At 53.0% G+C, this 26,061-nt stretch overlaps 1 protein-coding gene and 1 long non-coding RNA gene across 9 annotated transcripts; one reads left to right on the top strand and one right to left on the bottom strand.

Moving 5' to 3' along the window:
• On the top strand, positions 43-25,020 carry LOC110260629. 7 transcript variants are annotated; one of them, XR_002343880.1, is made up of 7 exons: positions 43-176; positions 9,219-9,322; positions 10,026-10,154; positions 15,930-16,025; positions 18,864-19,001; positions 19,894-20,179; positions 23,792-25,020. It is a non-coding gene; the product is annotated as an uncharacterized LOC110260629 (long non-coding RNA). The 7 variants fall into 7 exon arrangements; XR_002343879.1 differs by lacking the exon at positions 43-176 and adding an exon at positions 183-492; XR_002343878.1 differs by lacking the exon at positions 43-176 and adding an exon at positions 529-1,145 and having other exon boundaries at positions 18,864-18,985.
• On the bottom strand, positions 11,078-23,324 carry TOB2 (transducer of ERBB2, 2). Of its 2 annotated transcripts, none has more exons than XM_021091455.1 (2): positions 21,993-23,324; positions 11,078-14,953 (listed from the first exon to the last, which is right to left on the bottom strand). In XM_021091455.1, the coding sequence occupies exon 2, from the start codon at positions 14,855-14,857 to the stop codon at positions 13,796-13,798; it is 1,062 nt and encodes a 353-aa protein (XP_020947114.1). In that variant the 5' UTR covers positions 14,858-14,953; positions 21,993-23,324; the 3' UTR covers positions 11,078-13,795. The 2 variants fall into 2 exon arrangements, with proteins under 2 accessions (XP_020947114.1, XP_020947113.1); XM_021091454.1 differs by having other exon boundaries at positions 21,997-23,323.

The following is a 26,061-nucleotide window of genomic DNA, read 5'->3' as shown; positions in this document are numbered from 1 at the left end:
TACACCACAGCTTGCAGCAGCGCCCCATCCTTAACCCACTGAGCAAGGCCAGGGATCCAACCCACATCCTCTTGGATACTAGTCGGATTCGTTTCCGCTAAGCCACAACGGTAACTCCGGGAATCAGCATTGTTAAGCAGTCTCCCTACGCCCTGATGATCTACTTTAGGAGCTTGGTGGGTACTGCATGGAAGCTCAAAACGCCATGACGAGGGGCAGGGAGGGAGCGTCTTTGCCATCAAGGTGGGATCTAGGGCTGGGGATGACCTCAGGTGACAGTTGCCCGAATCCTTCCCCTTTCCTAAGGATCAGGCAAGCCAGGCCTAGACACGGAGCCTCCTCAGACTACCCCGCAAAGGCGGGCCCAGGAGCGAGCGGCACTCGCTGCACCGGGTGCGCGTGCGGGCCGCATGGCCGGCCCTGCTGCCGCCTCCCCTCTGTGCCGGGGAGACAGACGCGGATATAAATAACAGCGAGGCCGGGCGGGAGGAAGTAAGTGCCAGCAGAGGCAGGAACCGCCGCCGGGGACGGGGGGTGGGGGTGGGGAGGGGTGGGCAGAGGCGCCCGGCGGGCACCGGGCGGCAAGCGGCGGACGCAGGCGGGCCGGGGAGCTCCCTCGGGTCCCGGTGACCTTGGCAGGGGAAGCGGGGGCGCTTCCGGGCCCGAAGCGGGAGGTGCGACAACGGGCTGCAGAGGAGGCTGCGGGGCGCCTAGACCGGGAGCTGGGGAGCCAGGGAGGGGCGCGGAGCGGGAGAGTCCCCGCGGTGAGAGGCCTCAGCCCCTCCTCCGCCCGCCCGCTCCGGCCTCGGCAGATCGTCACGCCGGCTCCCGGCCGCGGCGCTCCCAGATGCCGGCTGGCGGGGGCCCACAGCACTCGCGGGCCGGGCGGGCGCGGAGGGGGCTGCCCTGGCGTCAGGAGGACGGAAGAGCCTGGCTCTTCCCGGGAGAGGACGCGGCCAGCGCCCCCCCCCCGGCGCCCCGCTGACGTTGACGCCCGCGCCGCCCGTTACGTAACCCCTCCCTCCCCCTAGCGCTCCGCCGGCGTCGGGCGCCTGGGACTGGCGCGGCCCGGGCGTCGTCCGTCTGGGCGGCTTTGTGTGGCCCAGCATCCTTCTCTGATGCTTGGCGCCCCAGAGGAAACTGAGGTAGCTGTCCGACGGGGCACAGGGAGGCGGGTGTCCGCCGGGGCGGGGGTGACCGCCTTTCTGGGATCCTTGGGCCGCCAGGGGAGCCCAGACTGCAGCGAGAGCCCAGGCTCTGCCTGGGGCCATGGCTTCTTCCCCCGAACAAAGGTTCCCTGCCTGGCCCTGACGTCTGGCTAAGGTGACTTCCACAGCTGCCTCTCCCATCCCAGTGCGTCAGGGCCCCCAGTATTGTGAGTTCTTAAGTCTGACAGTGAAGCCCAGTGGTGACTGGTTCCGCCCTCTACCCCCTGGATGACCTTGGGTAAACTTCCTCTCTGAGCCTCTTTGTCCCCACCTATAAAATGGGACTGATCATGGACCCTCCTAATGTCTAGGGAAGAACCCCACATGTCAGCGCATGCTGAGTACTTAGCAAGGTAACTGAAATATCCTTAAACTCCGCTCACCCCTCCTAGGACCTGGCACAGTTCAGAACCTGGGCCTGGCCCTGGGCTGATAGGTGGTGCCCTACTGGGCCAGTCAGCTCCAGTGGACCTTTGGCTTTGCCCAGGGAACACGTGGTCCAGGTCAGCCCTGTGGACCAGCCCACAGCTGCCGGGGGCCTGCTGCTGCAGCACAGCAGGCCCTGCCCAGCTGGCCTCACACAAGACCCCCTGGGAGCCCCTGGGGGTGCCTCACTAACACCTGTTTAAGAGCAACTTAAAGAGCAGGCTTTGGGATGAGAGCAGTAGCTGCCCAGACCCCTGTGCTGCTGAGACATGATGGGCGCCTCAGTCTCTTCATCTGCAAAGTGAGGGTGATCACACTTGGCTCCCTCTGCAGGGATGAAATGAAATACCTCTATCCCTGCTCCCCTTTATCGGGCCTGGAGTGTTAGCCCAGGGCTTTATGTTCATTTTGCCTTTAAAACAGCAATTTGAGGTAGATTTGGTGTCCTTTTACAGTTAAGAAAACTAAGAGGTGGAGTATCTCCTCCAGGAAGGGTGATGGACTGTCCTGGTTTGCTCGGGGACAAAGGCACTTTCAATGGGGGAACTGGGAGTCCCTAGGCTGCTCACCTCCCAAGTGACAATGCCTTGAGTCCAGAATTTAGCAGTTGGGTTCCAGAGACCATGCACAGTAGCACCGACTCTATTTCCCTCCATCGGTGTTTGCTGAATGAATAAATGAATGCTTCGCTCCCCCAGCTGCCCCTAACCCTTGCTGAGCACCCTGGCTCGTGTATCAGGGTCTTGTCTGTTCTCCACCAGTAGAGTTCTGTGGGAAGCAAGCAAGGTCTCTGGGTTCCACTGCTGAGTGTCTAGTACCCCCTCAGCCCCTCCCTGGTTCCGCTCTGCCGGGGGTGTCTGCCCAATAGGCGCTTATCCTTTTGCCCACGGTAGGTTCCCACGGGGAGAGCCACTGCGCCCTGATATCAGCTGGCCACTTTGCTTTGGAGCTCAGTTTCCTTACCTACAAAATGAGGGTGATAAAACCTGTCTTTGGGTAGCTGCTGGGGCTTCAGGGCAGTGTAGGTAAAGCTCCTGGCACCCAGGAGGCCCTCAGTGTATAAACATTATTATTGTTGCTCTAATGGAGTAATTATAGCAGACTGTTCCATCAAGGGCTTCCTCTATGAGGGTAACTATCCTAAATGCTTTCCAAGGATTGAAACCCAAAGAAGTAGATACCATTTTTCAGGTGGAGTTCTGTGTCTCAGGAAGGCTGTGAACTGCCTAAGGCCACAGCAGCGAGGGGCCGGACCAGAGTTTAGAATCCAGGACTAGGGGCAGGGTTCTAATTCTTGGAGGGCTTAGCTCAAGGGATGGCAGCCACAGGTGGTATGAGGCAACTAAGGCACAGGGTAGGAAGGGATTGCTGAGGTCCGCCCTCTACCTGCCTTCTGGACAAGCTGGTCCTCTTCTTGCCCAAGGTGGCAGGTCTGGGTGTAAGAACCAGCCCTTTGCTCAAGCTGGGCTGCTCCCCCTCAGTTGGCCGGCTGCCTGAATCCTCTGCCAGCCACTGTTCCCTGTCGGCCAGCCAAGCTGTGAAGCAGTCCAGGACATTGTGTCCAGAGAGAGGGCCAAATGGGCTCCTTGCCCATGGCCAATGACCTCCTGCCCCGCCTCTCTGGGCCTCAGGCCAACCTGGCCTGTCCCCTGCCCTGGCACACCTCAGCTCATCCTGCCTCTGCAAGCTGTGCTGCAAAGGGGTGCCCGCTGCTCCAAACCACGCCCCCTCCCCAGAAGACAACCCCAGGTCCTCTGCTTGTCCCCAAATCCAGCCAGGCCAAGGTGAGAGGCCCCCTTGGGCAGAGAACTGACCACGTGGGACCCCTTATGGAATGAGCTGGGCACAGCTCTGTCTCCCTACCATATGGCTGAGAAAGCTGAGCTACAGAGAGGCTGGGATTTGTGCAAAGCCACTCAGCCTCTGAGATCCTTCAGAGAAGGAAGGGGGCTGCCTGGGGGCTGGGGGTGCTCAGAGACCGGAGGAGCTGCCACCTGCTGAGAAGTGTCCCCCTTCACCCACCTTCTGTCCTGTGCTCACTGTGTTGCCCTGTTTTGTTTCCCCAGGGGGTATTTTTCTCAGTGTTTATCAGGCTTACTGTTTATCCTGACCACTAGGATTTGAGCCTGGTGAGGGCAGGGACTTTGTCTTGTCCAATAGCTTTACTGAGGAATAATTGATAGTTGATAAGCTGCACATACTTAAAGATTATAATTTGATATGTTTTGATGTTTTATATGAAACCATCACCCCCTAAAATTTCCTTGCTCCTCTCTCTAATCCTTCCCTCCTGTCTCTTCCCCTCCCCCTCTCCTGTCCCCAAGCAACCACTAATCTGCTTTCTGTTGCTACACGATTAGTTGGCATTTTCTAGAATTTTCTTTAAATGGATTCAAACAGTGTGGTGTGTTTTTGTTTTTTATTTTTCTCTGTCTTCCACTCAGCATTAATATTTTGAGATTCAGGAGTTCCCTGGTGGCTTGATGGGTTACAAGGATCCAGCATTGTCACTGCTGTAATTCTGGTTGCTGCTGTGACTTGGGTTCGATGGAACTTCCACATGCCTCGGTATGGCCAAAATAAAATAAGTAAATATATATATAGAGAGAGATTCATTCATATATCAGTAGTTCATTTTTTATTGCTGAGTAGTATTCCATAGTGTGGATGTACTCGAATTTTTTTAACCATTCACCCCTTGAAGGACATTTCATTTGTTTACAGTTTAGGACTAATTAGTAAAGCTGCTATGACCAGTTGTGTACAATTTTTTTTTTCTTTTTAGGGTTGTGCCTGTGGCATATGGAAATTCCCAGGCTAGGGATCGAATTGGAGCTACTGCTGTCAGCCTACACCCCAGCCACAGTAACACTGGATCCAGGCTGCGTCTGTAACCTACCCTGAAGCTCGAGGTTCTAAGTGAGGCCAGGGATGGAGCCCACATCCTCATGGATACTGGTTGGAATGATTTCCACTGAGCCACAGTGGAAACTCCCTTTCTTTTTTTTTTTTTTTTTAATGGCTACACCCGTGGCACGTGGAAGTTCCTCCAAAGTGGTTGTACTATTTTAGATCCCACTAGCAGCGTATAAAAGTTACTCATTCTTCCACATCTTCAGTAACACTTGGTATTGTCAGTCTTTTTTTTTTTGGCTAAGCCTGTGGCATATGGAAGTTTCCAGGCTAGGGGTTGAATCGAAGCTACAGCTGTCAGCCTCCACCATAGCCACAGCACCACCAGATCCCAGCCGCATCTGTGACCTACATCACAGCTCACAGTAGTGCTGGATCCTTAACCCACTGAGCAAGGCCAGGGATTGAACCTGCATCCTCATGGACACTAGTCAGATTGGTTTCCACTGAGCCGCTATGGGAACTCCTGCTTTTTTTTTTTTTTTTAATGTGCTTATTTACCATCAGTATATCTTCTTTGAGAAGTGTCTATTCAGATCTTTTGCCCAGTTTTGTACTGGATTGCTTTCTTATAATTGAGGGTGTTTTTTTCCCTTTTTTCTTTTTGGCTGTACCTGCAGTATGTGGAAGTTCCCAGGCCGGGGACTGAACTTGTACCACAGCAGCAACCCAAGCTGCTGCAGTGACAATGCTGGATCCTTATACGCTGCACCACATGAGAATTCCTAAGGTTTTTTTTGTTTGTTTGCTTTTTGTCTTTTTTTTTTTTTTTTTTTTTTTTTTTTTGCCTTTCTTGAGCCGCTCCTTTGGCATATGGAGGTTCCCAGGCTAGGGGTCTAATCGGAGCTGTAGCCACCGGCCTACGCCACAGCCACAGCAATGCAGGATCCAAGCTGAGTCTGCAACCTACACCACAGCTCGCCAGATCCTTAACCCACTGAGCAAGGCCAGGGATCGAACCTGCAACCTCATGGTTCCTAGTTGGATTCGTTAACCACTGCGCCATGACAGGAACTCTCCTAAGGGTTTTTAAAATTGAGATATAACTGACTTTTTTTTTCTTTCCTTTTTTTGACATGCCCACTGCATGTGGAAGTTCCTGGGCCAAGGACTGAACCTGCCACACCATAGAAATAAGCCAGATCATTTATTACTGTGCTGCAGTGGGAACTCCCTAACTGACTTTTAACATTGCATTAGTTTCGGGTATAAAACATAATGATTTGATATTTGTATATACTATGAAATGGTACAATGGAGGGTGGGGTTTTTTTGGCTGCACCCCTGGCATATAGAAATTCCCAGGCGAGGGATCAAACCTGAGCTATAGCAGTGACTCAAGCCGCTGCAGTGACAATGCTGGATCCTTAACCCACTGCACCACAAGAGAACTCCAGAGTTTTAAAGTTCTTCATAGATTCTGTATAAAATCTCTTTTTACAAAAACTGTATTTTGCTAACATTTTCTCCCAGTTTGTAGCTTGCTTCTTATTCTCTTAACAGTGTCTAAGGGGAGTTTTTTATTTTTATAAAGTCCAATTTATCAGTCTTTTTTTTTTTTTTTTTTTTTGGCTATGTCCACAGCATGTAGAGGTTCCTGGGCCAAGGATTGAAACTGTGCCACAGCAGTGACCCAACCCAGTGGTGACAATGCCAGGTCCTTAATCCATGGAGCCACCAGGCGACTCCAGTCAGTCTTGTCTTTTATGGATCATTCTTTTGGAGTTAGATCTAAGAAATCTTGGCGTTTTCTGGTGGCTCCATGGGTTAAGGATCTGGACTTGTCACTGCTGTGGCTTGAGTCACTGCTGTGGCATGGATTTGACTCCAGGCCTGGCAACTTCAACATGCCACAGGCTAGTCCAAAAAGAAAAAAAGGAAAGAAATCTTTGCATAACTTAAGATCACAAAGACATCCTCCTCTTTTAAATATGTTATAGGTTTCATTTTACATTGCTGCCCTCTGGATAGCTCTGTGGCTTTTTGAAGGGGTCATGTGCACTTGCTGTGCCCATGGCTTTACCCCCTCACTCCGTCCCACCTCCCCACCGCCCTCAGGGAGCCCCTCTATGCTGAGTCCAGGTGTCCTTGCACCAGCCCACCCAGGGGTACTTGATATGTGTGCTGGGCCTTAACTCCTCACCCACTGGCTCTGTTGGCCCTCCCGAGGAGCCTTTCCGGGTTGGGAAGGAGCCTTTTCTCCCTGAGCCTCCTTCTGCCGTGGATCTGATCCGGCTGTTGAAGTAACGACCTGGCTCTGTCTGCCCCTCCACTCTTCTACCACTAGAAGTACCCCCAGTCCTCCAGCAGGCTCAGGACCTGGCACAGAGGAGGGGCCCTGGGAAGGTCTGTCAATTGAGGTATGAGAGATCGCTTGCTCGCTGCTCCTGGCAACAGAGGGCCTCGCCCACCTCATCTTGTGCCACTGGCCTCTTGTTTACTGCTGGCCTTTCCATTCCCTGAGCCCACCGTGCTTGTTCCTGTCTTGCCCTGGAGTGGCTGACCCCTCTGCTGCTCTCTCCGCTAATTCTGTTGTAATTCAGATCCCAGGTTGAAAGCCTGCTCCTTGGGAAGCTTCCCCTCCCCACCAACCACGAAATCTAAAGGGGCCACTTGGTGGGAGTTCCTGTCGTGGCTCAGCGATAACCAACCCCACTAGTATCCATAGGATGCAAGTTCGATCCCTGGCCTCGCTCAGTGGTTTAAGGATCTGGCGTTGCTCTGAGCTGCAGTGTAGGTTGCAGACGCAGCTTGGATCCCGTGTTGCTGTGGCTGTGACGTAGATACATTTAGAATGGATAAGCAGGAGTTCCTGTCCTGGCTCAGTGGAAACGAATCTGACTAGTATCCATGAGGATGCAGATTCGATCCCTGGCCTCACTCAGTGGGTTAAGGATCCAGCATTGCTGTGGCTGTGGTGTAGGCCAGCGGCTACAGCACCAATTTGACCCCCAGCCTGGGAACCTCCATATACTGCGGGTGCGACCCTAAACAGCCCAAAAAAAAAAAAAAAAAAATGGATAAGCAATGAGATCCTGCTGCATAGCACTGGGAACTCTATCCAATTACTTGTGATAGAACATGATAGAAGATAATATGAGAAAAAGCATGTATATATGTGTAACAAGTACAGCAGAACTTGACAGAACATTGTAATTTAAAAAAAATTTTATAATGATTTTAATTTTTTTTCATTATGGCTGGTTTACAGTGTTCTGTCAATTTTCTACTATACAGCAAGGTGACCCGGTCACACATACATATATACATTCTTTTTTCTTACATTATCATGCTCTGTCATAAGTGACTAAATATAGTTCCCAGTTTTAATTTTTTTTTTTTTTTTCTTTTCAGGGCTGCGCGAATGGCATATGGAAGTTCCCAGGCTAGGGGTTGAATCAGAGCTACAGCTGCTGGCCTACACCACAGCCACAGCAACAGCAACACCTTAACCCACTGAGCAAGTCCGGGGATGGAACCTGCATCCTCATGGATACCAGCCGGTTTCGTTTCCACTGCACCATGATGGGAACTCCTGATAACATTGTGAATCAACTATAATTAAAACATTTTAAAAACAAGATGGGTGAAAGACATTTGAGGTTACACAGAGTCTGCAGCAGTGAGGCCCCAATTCCATCGCTGGCAGTGAAATCCCCCAAATTAAAACCCAGCAAATCAGCGGATTCCTGCTGCCCAGGGGCCTGAAGACGTCCTTCTCCTTAGGCCCTGCCCAGTCAGGACTTGGCCAAACCGGCCAGACCCAGGAAAGGAGGGGGAGGGGAAGCGCATGCCCCTCCGCCCCGTGACTCACTCTGGGGGAGTGGCGGAGAAGGGATCAGACCCTGGCATCCCTTTGGCCCAAGGCTGGGCGCTGACTCGGGCCGACAGGGAGGAGCAGAGCAGGGCTCTCCCGCTGCCATGACTCACCCCCGCGCCACCCCCGTGCATCTGCTCTCCAGGGAGCAACGCCCAGGAGGTTTCCAGACACATCGAGGGGGATCCGTGTATTTCACAGCACGCTGCCTCCCGCCCTGGCAGAGGGCAGACCCGGGGCCAGCAGAGTGTCTGCTCAAGAATGGAGCTTCCTTTTCCGCCCCAGCCCGGCCCCGCTCTTGGCGGCAGGGTTGGGTTTCGGCCTGTTTGCTGATGCAGAGAAGCGTGCTGGACTGGGTTGGCTGGTGGTGTCTGAGGATGGATGATAATGGCCCTGATGATGAAATGATACTTGAAATGATATCTGGGCCAGCCACCGTGCTCAGCACTTTCCACTCACTATTTCATTTAATTTTCACGAGCAGGTGTAATTATCATTCCCATTTTAGAGTGAGGGAATTGAGGTGCCTGAGTAGGCGGGGTGCCTGCTTGAGGTCACCCAGCTCGGGAGTGGCGGGGGTGGGACTGGACTCCTTGTTTTCTCAAGGAGCAGAGTCCAGACTTCCCTGACGGGCACCCTCCTGATGTGTCCCCAGGAGGAGTCTGGCCTTGCTTTTCTCTATCCCTGGCTCTTCTTCGCCCCCAGACCTGGCTCCCAGGCCGCCTGTGTGCACCTTTCCTGTGACTCTGTCCCACCTGTGCTCCCAGGGCAGGCAGTGGGTGCTCATGGAGGGTTTGTGAATAAATGAACCTGTTATCCAAAGAACTCTGAGTTTACTAGAATGCTCTTTCCAGGTCCCCCACTGCACCGCTTCAGAGCCAGCGAGTTTTTGGTGAATAAATGGAGGCACGAACATAGGAACGAATCATTTCTATGCCGGAGCCATGAAGATTTGGAGGTTTGTTCAAATCTGGAGTCTCCATTCTTTCAGCCGGAGGGGCTGGCAGGGAAAGCCATCTTGGCACCTGAGCTGGGCCTCCCCCAGGCCCGTCAGCTCCCTGCCACGTGCACAGGGAGTGGGAATGAGTGACTGGAGCCCCTACTGTGGCAAGACCTGTGCTAAGTGTTTTATTTATATTAACATAAATATGGGCTGCATTATTTTTGCTGTTGTTTTTCTTTTTTTGGCTGCCCCCAGGATGTGGAGTTCCCAAGCCAGGGATCAGATCTGAGTTGCAGTTGTGACCTACGCTGTAGCGGTGGCACTGCCAGATCCTTTAACCCTCTGCTACGCCAGAGATCTAACCTATGTCCTGTTGCTGCAGAGATGCCGCCAATTCCATTGAGTCACAGCGGGAACTCCTGCATTATTATTTTTATTTTGGTCTCATGCATGGCATGTGGTAGTTCCCAGGCCAGGGATCGAACTCGCTCCACGGCACTGACAGTGCCAGGCCTTAACCCCCGAGCCATTGGGGAACTCCCTAACATAAATAGGAATGAGTGTGTGAGGGGCCCTGGGGTCCACAGGCCACTGGGCAGCCTCTGCACAGGGACACTGAGACAGGCTGGGCTTCTCCTGAGGGCAGAAGAAAGGGAGACCTCTGGGAGTGGCATTATGGCTTGGGCATCCATGACTGGGGCCTCTCTCTCCCCAACAGGCTCTGTGGTGGGAGGTGGTCCATGGAGGGCACAACATCAAGGGCTTCTGGGACCTTGTGCAGAGGTGAGATATCTGGCCTGAGGCCCAATTCACACAACATCAAGGGCTTCTGGGACCTTGTGCAGAGGTGAGATATCTGGCCTGAGGCCCAATTCACACACTTGGGTGGAGAGGGATGGTGTTGGCCTGTGTGGAGGGTGAGGGGCCTGAGGAAACCCACCCCACTGATGGCCCAGAAGGGTTGCCTGCCCCCTGCCCCAGCCTGGATGGAGGTGGCAAGACCAGTCCTCCCCACCACCCCCAGTGTCACTCTCCCATACCAGTTACCAGAGTTAAGTACACAAAAATTCACGCATGGGTCAAAATCTCAGCTTCCCACTTCCTAGTTTTATGAATGTAGCAGGTAATCTAACCTGAAGCCCATTTCTCAGTTGTACTGTGGAGATAATACCAGTGTCACCAGGGTGTCATGAGCGTCGACTAGGGATCAACAAATGCTTGATCGCCCTCTTTAGCCATGGGTCTTATGGGCCTGATATGCAGTAATGGGGCCGAGGGGCTGGGTCCGGGGAAGAAGGAGGAAGCAGCAGATGGCCACGCAGGGACCAGCTCCTCCCCTGCCCACTCGGGCAGGGCCCCTCGCCCCCAAAGCAGCTCCGAGCAACTGCCCGGGCAAGAGAAGGGCTGAGAATCTAAGCGCTAGGGTTTTGGACAGAACCTAGGCCAGCTCCTCTCATCGCTGCCCACTCATAAGGGTTTGGTGGTTTATGGTGGCCACATCCCAGCTGGAGAGCAGGCTGGATGGAGGCCAACCCCTCCCTTGGCCTGAAGGGAGCTGGGGCAGTTCCCAGTCTTGTGGAACCTGTTCCCAAGGTGGAGAAGGACCTGACGGAGCAGGCACCCTGAGATGTAAAAAGGGGCCCGTGCTGCTCTGCCCATGCATGGGTCAGCTGAGGGTGACCAATTGCCGCCTGAAGCCCAAGGGGCTGGGTCACTCCCTCTCCCTCCCCCATGGGGTCCCAGGAAGAGAACAAGCATCGAGCACAGAAGGTTATTATATATCATGCTTTTAATACAAACTTAAAAAAATCTGGAACAATATAAACTGTACAGATTTGATCTTTTTGTTTTTAAACTAAATCTCTAAACACACCAATGCTTCATTCCAAAATATTGCACAACATTCTGAATACAAAATGCTTGATTGTATTCCTCCTTCACTAAAGAAAACGAGTTCATTACCCTGCTCCCCCAAGCTCCTCGTCACGTTGCCTCAATGCCCCCCTGCCCATCCCTAGGGGTCAAACTAGACAGAGAATCCACAGCTCACCGCATTGAGAAAAATGCATCATTCTGGACTAAAAGTTTACATTCTTTACAAGACGATCCACCTTGTGGTTTGTTCCTGGGAAAGAAGGGTAGACAGAAAGGATGGGGAAAGGGGAGACGTAGGCTTTATTCTCCGCTTTTTTTATTTTAAAGTTTGTTTTTCCTGAAAAAATATCTTTGTTTCTCTCCTCTTTTTAAGAAAAAATCTTGAAAAGAAAAAAATTACGTTTTTTACGTTAGAAATATACATATATTATATATACCTCTTACATTTTACAAATGTAGCAAATTATTCAATACAAACGGACACCAAAAAATGTAAAAAATAAAAAAAAAGTTTTCCTACGAAACCAGGTAAATTAGTGCAGATTTTTGTTTTTCTTAAAAAAAATAAAATTGAAGCAAAAACACCTAAGTTTGAGACAGACTGAAGTGGGCCCAAGGTCCCAGCACAGGAGTCATGCTCCTGAACACACATTTTTCTTTGTATTTCAAAAGACACTAAGGGGTCGGTCTCCCCCTCCCTGTATGTGGTGAGAAACAAGCCGACCAGGGCGTGGCGGGTGCCTGTGTGTTTGAGTGTGGGAGGAGGGGCTGGAAGGGGGCATAAGGCAACATCCAACCTTCCCAGAGAGCAGCCTGGGCCTGTCACCTGTGCGCGGGCTGAGGGCTAGGGAGAGGGTGGCCCAGGCTGGGCTGGCCCCTGAGAAGTCTAGGGGGACAGATGGTGCTGGGCCGGGGAGCCGGGTTATTGCCCTGCTCAGGGAGGTAGAGCTGGTGCCCACTGCAAGGAGAAGAGGCTGGCAGTGTCTGTCTGGGCTGGACCCACTGCCATAGCAGTTGCCCACTTGGGGTCACTGGGGAGGAGAAAGTGGGGTGCCAAGTGCTTTGGTACTTCCTGGTTATGGGGGCCCTGATGCACTGGGCCCCACCTGCCAAAGCATCATAGCATTGAAGCTGGCCCACTAGGGTCGGGTCGGAGAAACAGCTTCTCTCCAGCAGAGATGAGGAGCGAGGCTCTTCAACAATCCAAACACACCACCTGTGCCGGCCAAGCACCCGTCCAGCCCAGCCTGCTCAGGAGACCACTCCTTACAGCATCAGGGCCTAGTGGGGCTGGGCTGGGCAGTGATGGGGTGGCAAGAGGTACCAGAAGGTTCTTAAGCAGGCAGGGGAAGAAATGTACTAAAAGAACATCTACAGCTGAAAGACCAAAGTCTCAAGTCAAGGCTTAGAACTGCCAACCACAGGCACTGACCCAAAGTTCCCACCCCCTGCCCTGGGCTAAGCTCCCACAATGGGAGGGTCCAGGTCCAGGGGCTTCTCTTAGGTATCAGAGGCTGGGTATCCCGCAGCCCCGCACGACAACTTTTTTTTTTTTTGGTCAAATACAAACAAAAGTGCAGATCCCTTGGCAGTGTGGAAACCAGTTCCTTCTGCAGTGCCTTCCCCTGGGAGTGTCTTAGGCTCAGCCAGGCTCCCCCTACCGTGTGAAGGACCCTACAAAAGGAGGGACAACCCACCCCCAGCCCATCCCCCAACCTCATACATAAACAGCACCTGCTGCAACGCGGAATCACATCCAGAGAGGATCCACATGGCTTGGAATCCTTTAACACACGACAGCAAGCCACGCCCGCACTTACTCTCCCTCCCTACTCAGGCCCAGGAAAGAAGGGGCTGCACAGAGAAGCTGTGTGTGCAAACGGCTGGGACTCCGGGGCCCCGGTGATGCTCTGGGCCAGGTGGGGATGGTGGCGTGGGGCCAGGGGACAGAGATGCAAGGGATTACACCAGCCAGAGCACAGAATCAGCTCTAGGGGAGGGTGTCAGGTGGCCAGCTGACAGATCCCTAGGGCCCAGGCCTGAGAGGAAGCGGGGGCTGGAGTCAGGCCCATTTGGGTGGCAGGGCCGGAGGAGGCCTGCTGAGGTTGGATGGCGCAGAGAGGATGGCGGGGTCGTGGAGGCAGTGACACGGGCGGCCTCTCCCTGTTCTGAGGAGGGCCAGGCCCCAGCTGCAGGTCTTCCTTCCCTGTGAGCTTGGACACACCAACCGTACAGCAGGCGTGGGAAGGAGGGAGGGAGGGAGGGAGCAGCAATTCACATCTGGACCATTCTTAGCACAGGAAGCCACTAATTAAAGATGTTATATAGAAAACTACATGTAAAAAAGAAAACAAAACCAACAAACAAAAAAACCCAAACCAACCAAATAAATCAAAGGCAGGCAGGAAAACAGCAGGGGGCTGGGTTAGACACGGTGGTCGGTGCTTCAGGAGCCCCCGCCCACTCCATGCCTGGGCTGGATCTTGTTTCTAGAAGTTAGAGTAAGAGTGGAAATCTTTTTGAAAATTTTTCTTTTCCTCTTTTTTTGGCCTTTCCTTTCCTTTCTCTTTTCTGTGGTCTTGGGTGCTCCTGGCCCTGAGCGCAGGCGGGCGGTCAGTTGGCCAGCACGACGGGCTGGAATGGCTGGCTGGGATACTGCATGGTGTTAAGGTTGTAGCTGAGGCCTTCCACGAAGGGCGTCTTCTCCAGGAAGAGGCTGTTGGCACCACCTCCAAAGACCTGGGCCATGTCGAAGCTGCTGCTGTTGCAGGGGCCAGCCCCACTGCCCCCAAACGGGGCTGCGGTGCCACTGCCCTGGCCCTCTGCCCCATCAAAGAAGAGGCCAGGAGAGCCGTTGTACACGAACTCCTTGGCATTGGGCGAGAGCTGGGACTGAGGGGCTGGCTTGGTAGCAAGGAAGCTCAGGGACTGGAGAGACAGAGAGAGGCTCTTCTGCTTCAGCAGGTTGTGGGTGGGGGAGCGGGCCAGGCGAGGCTGCTGCTGCTGCTGCTGCTGCTGCTGCTGTGGGGGCTGCGGGGGCTGCGGGCCGCCTGCCCCCCCACTGGCCACCCCCCCGCCCCCTGCCGCCCCGCCCCCCTTCTTCATTTTCGTGGAGCCAAACTTGGTGGCGGCGAAGGAGGCAGTGGTGAAAGTGATGGGCTGGGCGGAGCGGGGGATGAAGGTGGGGCTGGGGGACTGGCCAAAGGATGGGGACGGCGAGTTGGACAGGGAGCTGTCCTGGCTGCCGATGGGCACGAACACCTGGGCGTCAGGGTTGAAGCTGCTCTTGATCTCCTTGTCCAGCTCTGGGGCCACACAGCCCTCGCTGTCATCCAGGTACAGCACTTTCACAGCCCCTTTCTCACCAATCTGGTAGGACACCTCGAAAGGGTCGATCCAGACGCTCAGCTCCTCGGGCACGTTGGCCCGCACGTCCTCCACCGCCAGGCCACTCCGCTTGGCGGCCAGCTCCACCACGGGGTCCACTATCTCCCCAATGTGGACACAGCGGAAGCCAGAGCCCTTCAGTGGCTTGTCAGGGTACCAGTGGCCTTCATATTTCTTTTTCAAGAGCCGCTCTAGCTCCTCACCAAACAGGTCTGCCCGGCGCCGGGGCAGCTTGTTGTACAGGTAGGAGATGATGAAATTCAGGGCCACTTTGATCTCCAGCTGCATGGTCCTGTCTTCGGCAGAGAATCAGCGCAGGCACGTGCACAAGCCAAGGGCGATGGCGGAGAATGTCAGGCGGGCAGCCTCGGGGTTCAGACGCCTCTGAGAAATGAGAAAGAAAGGCTTCGTGAGTAGAAAGAGCGAGATAGCTGGGGGTGGGGGGTGCAGAATCGGTGGCCCAGGACAGACAGAAAAGGACCAGCGCTGGGTCACAGAGACCCAGCGGCTCATTTCTGCTCCACCAGTGCCAGGCTCATGTGTGTGACTGTGGGCAAGTCACTTTTTTCTCTGAGCCTTGGTTTCATCAATGTCAGGAGACCGTGAGGAAGATGAAGTTAGTTCAGGGATGTGAACCACCTCACGCTGTACCTGGAATTTCAGTAGGCACTTGAGAAAAGGGATACAGGTCACTGAACAGGAAGTAGCAGTGCCAACCTTGCACCTTGCACGGAGGCTGGGACTCTGGTCACATCCAATTTGTTATCCTGGGCTCACAGGGCGTGTATGCAGAACAGTGACCAGGCATGCATTGCCAGCCAGCCAGCCAGCCTCCAAGAATGGAGACTGGAGCATGATCCCCAGGAAAAAGTCAAGACGTGTCACAACCAGAGGGATGGGACTGCTGACAGGGGTGGGGTGGAGGGGCTGCTTCAGGGGAGAGCAGAGGAAAAGAGAGGGACGTGGTCCCTGTCGGCCAACAGGGCGGTAAGAGGAGCCCTGGCATGGCCTGAGGGAATCTCTGTGGTTTCTGGCTGGTGTGGGTGATGCGGGGGGCAGAGAGAAGAAATTTTCCATCACCCTAGAGCCTCCAGCTCCGGACCCATCATCACTCAGGCTCCCAGGGACTGTCTGACCACCTGTCCTTGGCTGCGGACCAGATTTATCAAGTGTTTGGAGATCCCTGGAGAGAAGGCAGCCCAAGATAAACAGTCAGATTGTTATTTTGGGATTCTCGCACAGCCAGATCCCACAGAGGTCAAAAAGGTTTATTCCCAAGGTCTGGGCCAGCCTCATGTCTCAGGAAGATGATCTGTGAGGTCCTGAGAGCCAGTGATCCTAATCCTACTTTCTCCAAAAGGGCAGGATCCAGGCTCATGCTGTGGGAGAACTAAACTGAAAAGGGCCACCTTCAAGGACCAAGGGAACCGGAACATGTTTCTAACCGGAACTCTGGGTGAGTCTACGCTGCCGCACTCAGCACAGGGAGGAGACTGACCCCGGATCTGTCACAGGCATCTTCTGTCTTGTGATAGACCTGGAACTGGATTTTGATTAAAATCCTCTCTGGGTCCACAAAAAAGGAAAAAAAAAAAAAGTTCCCGTCGTGGCACAGCAGAAACGAATCCAAATACAAACCATGAGGTTGCAGGTTCAATCCCTGGCCTCGCTCAGTGGGTTAAGGATCCGGCGTTGCTGTGAGTTGTGGTGTGGGTCGCAGACACGGCTCGGATCCAGTGTTGCTGTGGCTGTGTCGTATGTGGGACAGCAGCTGTAGCTCCGATTAACCCCCTAGCCTGGGAACCTCCATATGCTGCGGGAGCAGCCCTAAAAAAGCAAAAAAAAAAAAAAAAACCAAAACCAAAACCAAAACCAAAACCAAAAAAACACCACCCCTCTGGGTCCAGCACAGAGTATCCATATCCAGGTGCTAATCTAGGCTTGAAGATTTTTTTTTTTTTTTTTTTTTTTTGGCTATGCTGCAGCATATGGAGTTTCCAGGCCAGGGGTCAGATCCAAGCTGCAGTTACAACCTACGCTACAGCAACACCAGATCCTTAACCCACTGTGCTGGGCCAGGGATCAATCATACATCCCAGTGTTCCAGAGATGCCACTGATTCCGTTGCACCACAGCGGGAACACCTAGGCTTGCAGATTTTGAGCTTTCTGAATACCTGCCCCAACTCACTGTGCTGTAATTCTCAGGCCATGCGCCAGGGCTGCCAGGGGCATTTTTAGGGCTGAATCTTCAGGCAAAGCTCTGTAGAATGAGTATCAGAGAAAACGCACTGGGTCAGTCTGGGGAATCTGATACTGGCTAGGTCCAGTCCCACCCTCATCTCAGGTCTGAGTAGACAGAGGGTCACATGGGGTGTCAAAAGAAGTGCCATGAGCATGGCCTCTCAAAAGCCTCTCTACAGGGAGGCTCAGGATTCTGGAGACCTTTGTCTCCCTCCATCTCAGCCTCCAACAGAGACTTAATCTCCACATGTATACAAATGTCTAGTCATGGACTCCACAGAGCAATTCCAGGGTCCTTCTAGGTTCGAAGAGAAGCAGAATGGTAAAGGTAAGGAGCTTTCTAGGGTTTTTTTTTGGCAGCACTCACGGCACGTGAAAGTTCCCAGGCTAGGGACTGAACTCAAGCCAAGGCAATGATAATACTGCTCCTTTAACTGCTAGGCCATCGGGGAACTCCCAGGGGCTTTCTGTTCATGAGTGCTGGGTTCATGGACAGATGCAAATCAGCCAGCAGGACTATGAGCCTCCTCTCAGAATGGAGGTCTGTAGGGGCCACAGTGGCCCACTACAGGTGTCCTACACAGAGGAGACCAAAAAGTTGTGAAGAAAGTTGGCACTGGTTCCCAAGAATGGGCCTGGACTTCAAGTGACACTTGAACACAACATGAAACGTCTCAAGGCACCTCATGGCCTCTTGGTCGTTCCACGCAGTCCAAAGGGCTCCTAGGCCTTGCTGTGCCTTCTCAAACTTTGCTGCATAACTGCCTTCCAAGTTCACCTCCCCTGAAGAGTTCAGCCTCAAAATGGAAGCATGTTAAACGCAGGACAAAGTCATTAGGAAATAAGCCTCCCAGCACAAAATACAATAGAATCACTGTCATCAGCCCTGCCCAGCTAACCATTTTCTGCAGCCTAAGCAACTAAAGCTGCACACCAGTTTATACCTCAGTGATGCTGCTGCACAAATGAGGAAGTATATAATGAATGCCACCTTCGCTTCTTTAACTGGGGAACAGGCCAGGCCAGATGGCTGTGGGGTGGAACCTTACAAAAAGGCCGGACAACTAGAATGAGATTTTCTGCTCTGTCAGCTCAGGCTCTAATTTTGACTTCAAGAAGCTTATGGAACAGAGGATTAAAGCACTGGTGCTGGCTTGTCTTTAACTAAAGGTGGGAATGACCATTCAGATCAGTTTCTTCACTTTTTTTAAGGCTATGGACAAATTCTAGAGCTTATATATTAAATATTCATGGAACGTGGTGAAACAGAAAGCTTCAATAAAAAGAAAAAGTAGGGTTTTTTTTTTTGTCTTTTTAGGGCTGCACCTGTGGCATATGAAGGTTCCCAGGCAAGGGGTTGAATTGGAGCTGTAGCCACCAGCTACAGCAACACCAGATCCAAGCCGAGTCTGGGACCGACACCACAGGTCATGGCAACGCTGGGTCCTTAACCCACTGAGCGAGGCCAGGTATCAAACCTGTGTCCTCATGGATACTAGTCGTATTTGTTTCCACTGAACCACGATGGGAACTCCAAGGAACAAGCAGATTTGAGTTAGGACACAGGAGAGGATTCTAAGACCTTTTCCAGCCCCGACCCAGGCACAAAAGGCCAGGAAGTTGGCAAAAAGAAAAAGGAAAAAATAAAACAGAACAAAAGGCTAAGTGCTCAACAACAGCAGAATGTTGTCAAGGTATTATTATGTTAAATATATGTAAACATATTAAAAAGTTGCAAATGAGAATAAAATTATATCTACCTTTTTTTGGGGGCGGGGAGGGGCTTCTCAGGGCTGCTGCACCTGCGACATATGGAAGTTCCCAGGCTAGGGGTCAAATCAGACCTGCAGCCACAGCCACAGCTGAGCTGCGTCTGTGACCTACACCATAGTTCACAGCAACACAGGATCCTTAACCCACTGAGCGAAGCCAGGGATCAAACCTGCATGCTCATGGATATTACTTAGGTTTGTTTCTGCAGAGCCACAATGGAAACTCCTTTATCTGCTTTTATTTAGAATCTTATCCTCCTTTACTTGTTTTATTTCCAGCAACAAAGTTAATCCTGGATTCAGATTCTTGTGTTGACCTGTGTGTTGGAGAGTAAGTGCTTAAGAGACTGTCAAAAAGAGAGGAAGAAAGAAGCTGGAAGGTGCTGCATGTCAATGACATGGTAATGGAGATTCCAGGTAACTTCTGAGAAAAATAGGAAGGAAAGTCTTTAACATGAGAATGTTATGTTTTAAAGGGGGAAAAGGAGTTCCCGTGTTTCTCAGCAGGTTAAGGACCTGGTTGTGCTGCTGTGGCACAGGTCTGACCTCTGGCCCAGGAACTTCTGCACACTGGGAGAGCAGCCAAAAACAAAAATGGAGGAGTTCCCAGTATGGCTCAGTGGTAACCAACCGGACTAGTATCCATGAGGATGCGGTTCGTTCCCTGGCCTCGCTCAGTGAGTTAAGGATCTGGTGTTGCTGTGAGGTGGGGCCTGGGCCGGCAGCTGTAGCTCCCATTCACCCCTAGCCTGGGATCTTCCCTATGCTGGGAGTTCGGCCCTAAAAAGACAAAAACAGAAACAAAAATAGAGAAAGGAGGGATAATGGTGAGGGAGTCCTCTGGGCTCCCAGAGTCTGAGTACCTGTAAAATAATCAAGCACCTCAAGTTTTAACACCCGATTACCCTACAATCAAGCACTACCACCAGTGAGTGTGGAAAAAAGGAGTCAAGGGGTTTCCGATGTGGAGCAGCGGAAACGAATCCAACTAGTAACCATAAGGTTGCAGGTTTGATCCCTGGCCTCAATTAGTGGGTTAAGGATTACGCCGTGGCGTAAGCCGGCCGATTTGACCCCTAGCCTGGCAACTTCCAAATGCTGAGGGTGAGGCCTAAAAAGCGGGGGGAGGAGTTAAGGTCCTCAATTTTGACAAGACCGGTTCTGGGGAGCAAGAGACCGGGAATGGCCTCATCCCACCACACGGGTCCCAAAGGCAAGGCGGTGGCCCGTTGGAGGCGGAGGCTCAGACGGGCGGGGTAAAGTTGAAAGGCTTCCAGGATTTGTGCTGACTACACCACCCCGCCCACAGTCTCACACCATCTCCCTGAAACATGGACTGCGAAAGCCCAAGTATGGCTACAAGGCTTCTTGCTACAAAAAGGGCCCTCTCCAAGGCACTTCGGTTCCTCTAAAGCCAGGAAGACCAGACTGAGCCCCAACGTAGGAGAGGGCGGCGGCAAAGGCGCGCTCTGCGCTCTGGGAATTGCAGTCTTCAGACACTTAACACTCAGGTTGAAGCATATGACCTACTTTGTGGGCACACTACACTTCCCAGCGTACTTTGCGAAGACTCAGCCGGGAGCTACGCATGCCCGGTAAGGGGAGCTGGCGGAGGGTCGGAGAACCAGGAAAAGTTTCCGATGCACATGCGCGCTGTGGCAGAGGGCGCCCCTCCCCCACCCACCTCCTAATACATTTTATATAAATTCTACTCATCAGGCCTACTCCCCTTACGGTATCGCCCCACCAATATCCCTGTCTCGGCTTCTTGAGAAACTCAACTTTCCTTTCCTCCTCTTTCTTCATGGCTGCTGATTTAAGATCTGCTTCTAGTGAGTTTTTCCTGGGTGAAGGCGGTAAACTGGGATAGATAGCCTCACATTCCTCCCCCTCCCCAGCCCCAAACCCCGCCGCTTCATCTGTATTCTTTGGGCTGAGTGGTCTCCTTTTGGAGTTGCTGCAGGGACGGTGTATTCAAAGAAAAAAGAGCCTTTTCATTCACTGCCCAGCAGGCTCGGCTGCTGCACCCTCACAGCCAGGAAAGGCAGGAATTAAACCCAGTTCTCCCATCCTCTCAGCCGAAGAAACTCCCAGTTTTAAGCTACGGGGAGGCACTGGGCCGAAAATCAGGCCCTGATGCCAGCAGGGCCGAAGTCTTACCCCCCTTCTAATCCAAGTCCGAGTAACCAGACCTGGCAAGGTAATGGGAAAAGGTTCCCGGGCAGGGAAGGAAAAATTGTACATCTGATACCTGAACTACATCTTCTAATACTTAAAATTGTTTGTCAGACTCCTATTGCAAGGCCTTCTCTATGACCAGACTTACCAGATCCTCGCAAAGCTCCCCTGCTGGGTGTTAAACCTCCCTAATCCTTCCTCCCACACTAGCTTCTTTCCACCTCTGCTCAAGAGGGGGATGGGGGCAGGCACCCAAGAAAGCAATAGGGGTGTTTTCCTGCTGTTAAATCAAAGATGAGGGACCCACTCCCAGCGTAGTGTGGGTAGGAAAGATAAAAAATGGTTAAGATACTGAGCAGACGCCGCCTGGAACCCCGTTGGGCTAGCCCCTGAGTTGACGCCCGCTGTGTGGGGTTCTGGTTCCTCTAGGGGGTGGGAAAGGTCTGCCAGCTGCCCCTCCTCTCTGTGCTCCCTCCTTCCTCTCCCTTTCTGGTCAAGGGCACAGTCCATCTTCTGGACAAGAGGGGAAGGAGCGTAGGAATAGGGAGCTTTCTCCTAGGCACCTCACCAGGATCAACCAGAATCCACTCGTTGATACTGCTTAAGGGTACTTTTTTTTCTGCCCAGTTTTCCTTGAAAACATTAACGAGGATAAAAAGCTCAAGACGAAATGGTCAATTCAGGCTGGGCAGCCAGAGGACAGTCCTGACCGGTTCAAAAGGGGGGTGTTCACCCTCCATTCCTCAGGCTCCACAGGGCCAAAAATAAACCCTATTAATTATTACCACCCCATTCCTCGCACCGGAGAAAAGAAGGAGAAAAACAAGGCCTGGATCCTCTTCCTTCCTCTGATTTATTTAATAGTGGTGGGAGTTATTTTTCAGGGGGAACAAGGAAAATCTAGCGACTCCCTAGGCTATGAAGAACGGAGGGAGGCGGAGGAGGGAGGGAATGCACCCCACCCAGGAGGTGGCCGCACTTGGAACAGGGGGAGACAGGGACTCTGGGATACCCCAGGATGAGAGCGACGTGAAAGGAAAGAGTAGCACAGGGCAAGGGGGGGTTCCAGAGGGAGGTGGGAAGAGAAAGGAAAATGTTGATCAGGTGTAAGGGGGGGTGCGACCGCAACGTGGAGTGTCCAGCAAAAAGAGCTGGAGTGGGGCGAGGGTGGGGAAAGGCATCCGGCCTATTGGGTCTGGGGCCCCCCCCGCCCGCAAGGTTCCTACTCACTCACTCGGGTCTCCGCGGTGGCGGGGCGGTGTGCCGGCCGCGGGGCGGCTTCTCCCTCCAGGGTGGTCCTGAGCGCGGGGCGGAGGTCACTCTCCCTTCTCTCCCGGGCGCCGCCCGGCCGGGGGCCAAGGTGTCTTTTTCTTCGTTGAGGGTTGGGGGACGATTGAGGGGGCTTATGGGTTATGATTCTCAATAATTCTTTCTGCTTTTTGGAGGTCGGGCTCGGCGGCTAGGGACGGAGGGCGGGCGGGCCGGCCGGCGGCGACGAACCGCGGATGGCGGACTCGAGGGTGGTTCGTGTCGCGGGGCGGAGTACGGTCTGGGCTGTGGCCGGCGAATTGGTCTTGCCCTTCTGGCCTCGCGTTTCCCAAGCCACTCGCTCCCCCCCACCAAGAACCCGCTCCTTCCCGCGCCCCGGCCCGAAGTGAGCAAAGTCAATGAAAAGTTTCACCCTTAGCAACCCTGCGCACGGATCCGCCTTCCCCACCCCTGCGTGATGCGTCCCTCCGCCCTGCAGGGGCGGGGCCGGGCGCTGGGCCGGGACTACTTCCCAGCCAGCAGGCAGCTTAACCCCTGGAGGCGCGCGGCTCCCTGCTCCGCGTGGAACCCGGGGGCCCTTGGCCACCGCCCTAGTCCTACGCGTGGGTGGCCGGTCACCCTCCTCACTCAGATCCTGGCTCAAATATCAGCAAGGCTGCCTCTGACCGCCCTGTGTAACGCGGGCCGCCTCCCCTTCCCATCACGACGCCGGCATCGTAGTTATTTTCTTCATGCCCAAACTGCTCAAATTGTCCTCATCGTGTAAAGTGTTTCCCTATGCAGACAGCAAGCTTGCGAGGGTAGGGTCCCGGTTTGGGACCCAGCTGCTCACTTTAGGTGTGCTGGATGAATGGGTGTCCAAAAGAAGGGGACGTCCCCGCTGTGTCTTCAGCCCTGCACCTGCCCTGGCGCCGAGGGTTCGTATGCTTTCCCGAACCATCGCGCAGGCCACCTCGGCGAATCCCTTCAGCTCGGCGCATCTGACAGTCCGACTTTTCCCGCAGCACTCGCACCACACCAGTAAAATCTCTTCGCGGGTGGGGAGCTCAGGGGACTACTGGAGTTCTGGACAGATTTTGGACCTTTATCAACTCCAGTTGTCCCGAATCTTCCAAGAGCCTCGTGCCTCATTTGGGGACGACGCCTAACGTCGAGGGGAGTGCGAGGGAGAAACCGGGGCTTGGGCACGCAAAACGGGAGTAAGAAGGGGCGAGGAGGATGGGGGCGCAGGAAAAAGAGCCAAGCGATACATTAACCTTCCACTCGCGGCCTCTGGCGCGGGTTAACCTCACCGCAGGGACCCGGCCAGCGCTCTCTGCGCAGACGCGCGAGCGCGTCCTCCGCCTGCTGCAGGCGGAGCTCCGGCGTCAGAGGACGCCCCTTTTGGTTCTTCCCAGTCGTCGAACCCCCCCCAAAAAAGGGGTTACTGGAGCCTCATCCTTCAGCAACAGCCTTCGCCGGCATCCTAGGGCGCCTGTTTATGCCAGATGCCCCAGGCTTGCGCACCAGACGGTCCCTTGATTCAGACTCGCACTTACATCCCTTGCCCCTGCTATGGCCAAGGGGGTCACTCGGCTACTTTGTCACTGTGAGGGGCGCGGAGTTGGGGGTGGGGAGGCCTGTGCCGAGTGAGGTCACAGGCACGGTAGACTGCCAGGTGAAGCCCAGGGCCACTGGGAGCTTTCGCCTTAAGTCTTATTCCCATCCCTTCTTTAATCGCCCATTCCCTAACTCTCTCTCACACTTTATTCTCATTCTAGATGGTTCCGGCCCAACGGCAGTCGCCGAACCCACGTGGGGTGGCGAGATCCAAAAGTTTCCAGACACGGTTTGCAGTTTTTTTTTCCTTGATCACTTTTTTTGGCAAGGACAGGCGGCAATGGTAGCGTAGGGGTTTAATGCGCTTCTCCTGACTGCAGCGGAGAAACGCTGGACTGGAGGGCAAACTCCAAGGGGACAAGAAGGGGGAGGGAGCCTGGGCCGGAGCGTCCCCATCCCCCACACCCCGAGCGCTTTATCCCCTGGGGCACCTCCAGGGACTACTTGCTTGTGCGTCAGCAAGTGGCAGAGCGTCACTTACACGCCCCCACCGCCTTGCCCGACTCCATCCCTCCCCTTTTTTTCCTCCTCCCCCACCTCCCTCTCCTCCCTTCCCCTCTCCTCTCCTCGCGAGTCGCAACCCAGCGAGATCTGGCTCGCCGCTCCCTGGTGCTGAAGCGCTAAAAATATAACCAGTATGTTAGCAACAGCCTTCCCATTGGTCGGAAACAGGGAGCGGCGACATCTGATTGGATGTTCGATCCAACCTTTTAGGACTGGGAGGCGGGGGCGTGGAGCCATGGAGGTCTTGGGGGGGAGTGCGTTTGCGCATTGGGGCGCTGCAAGGGATACTGGTATTTGTAGTTATTTACTAGAGGCAGCCTTAGAAGTAGGTGGGTTTGAATCCCAATTCTGCCACCAACCGGGTTATCTTGATTGAAAGGCACAAATTCTCTTTATACCGTCAGACCTGTCCTCTCGTCCTTAAAATGGAGATCGAGATCCTGTGGGGATTAGATATGATACTGTATGTAAAGCTTGGCTCAAATAGTTGCTGTTCTTAATTTAAAGGTCACCGTTCTGGCCAGCTTGCATCCTTCCCGTACTGTGCTCTTCAGTGTGTATACCCCAAAAGGAAACCTTACAAGACAGCATGAGAAAGTTGAGGGTGTATCACACGGGAAGGAGGGATGGAGTCCATATAAGCAGATAAAAGTGTAGAGTCTCCTTCCATCAAGTGCAGGCTGAGGGAAGGCAGACTGAATCCCTGGAAGGAAGGCGTTGAATTTTTGCCCGTTCCTGCATTTATCTCCCCTGCAGTGCTGGAAACACACCAACGTTGAGCAAAGAAACCCAAACTGAGAAATCCAGCCTTTTTGGCAAAGAAGAGCTCTGGGTAAAGGGTTAGTATATAAGTAGGAAAAAAATAAAGTAGAGGGGAAGAAGACAATCACCATTCTTAATTGCTGCTGTCTCCATTTACCATGTGGTAAGAAGGACATTTTTCTCTCCCCCGTCGTATGAGTTCATCTTGCCAGGGCTTAATTGTGAGCTGAATTCCTACTCAGGCATTCCCGGGTCCTCTCCCACTTTGAATAATCATACGTTGAAAAGCACACACCTTGTTTTCAAAACGGTGAGCTTCAAAAGGAAGCATGTGCATGGAGAGGGTGGAGGCAACTCCCCTGTCTGAGAGTAAGCAAGTTATGCCAGATGTTTTGTTGTGACAAGTCAGGCTGGTCATAATTAGCCCCAATTAACTCTCAGGGGGGTGAGTCACTCCTTCATACACACATAGTGTGAGAGATTTTGTAGTTTCTTTTCAGTTATCCGAGAAAATACTCAGTTTGATTCTTCAGATCCACTGCTCCAACTGGGCAGGAGCAAAGACAGCCACAACAGAAATTGGCTTTGGAGAAAAGTGATTGGAGGGATGCTGAGGGCAAATAATTTGCTATTTATTGACCTGATATGGGTGAACTCTTATAAAAGAGACAAGTGAACAAACCTGTCTTTAGCTAAAGCACTGAAACTACAGTGTGCAAAGAAAGCATTGGTTTAGCCTTGATGGTGGCAGACAGGCCACTTGTTGATAAGGAATTGATTAACTGGGAAAAGATGGGAACTGGAGTCTTTTTCTTTTTTTTTTAGGCAGGAAAATTCCAACCAAGGCAAAGAATCTTTCACCTTTATGTCCTTTGTTCAAACTGTTAAAAAGTTACAGGTCAGAATATAGTGACATAGAATCTCTTGGAAATTTACTCATTTCAACTTGACTTCCTGGGAAGTTAATTTTCCTAATTTAGAAGCTGCTGAATGGCAGGCCAAGGTCCATATCTGGTGGCATATACTGACACTGTCAAAAAATTTTTTTTGGCCACACTCAAGGCATGCAGGGATCAAACCGACACCATAGCTGTAACCAGGGCCACACCGTGACAATGCTGGATCCTTAACCTAGTGAACCACGAGGGAACACCAACACATTAAA

Source organism: Sus scrofa, chromosome 5 (assembly GCF_000003025.6).
Source record: "Sus scrofa isolate TJ Tabasco breed Duroc chromosome 5, Sscrofa11.1, whole genome shotgun sequence".
In the NCBI taxonomy this organism is placed as follows: Eukaryota; Metazoa; Chordata; class Mammalia; order Artiodactyla; family Suidae; genus Sus; species Sus scrofa.
This window is presented reverse-complemented; position numbering and strand designations above follow the sequence as displayed.

Bases quoted from the DNA above. Each gene is read 5' to 3' on its own strand.
- TOB2 (XM_021091455.1), bottom strand. From the start codon at position 14,857: ATGCAGCTGGAGATCAAAGTGGCCCTGAATTTCATCATCTCCTACCTG.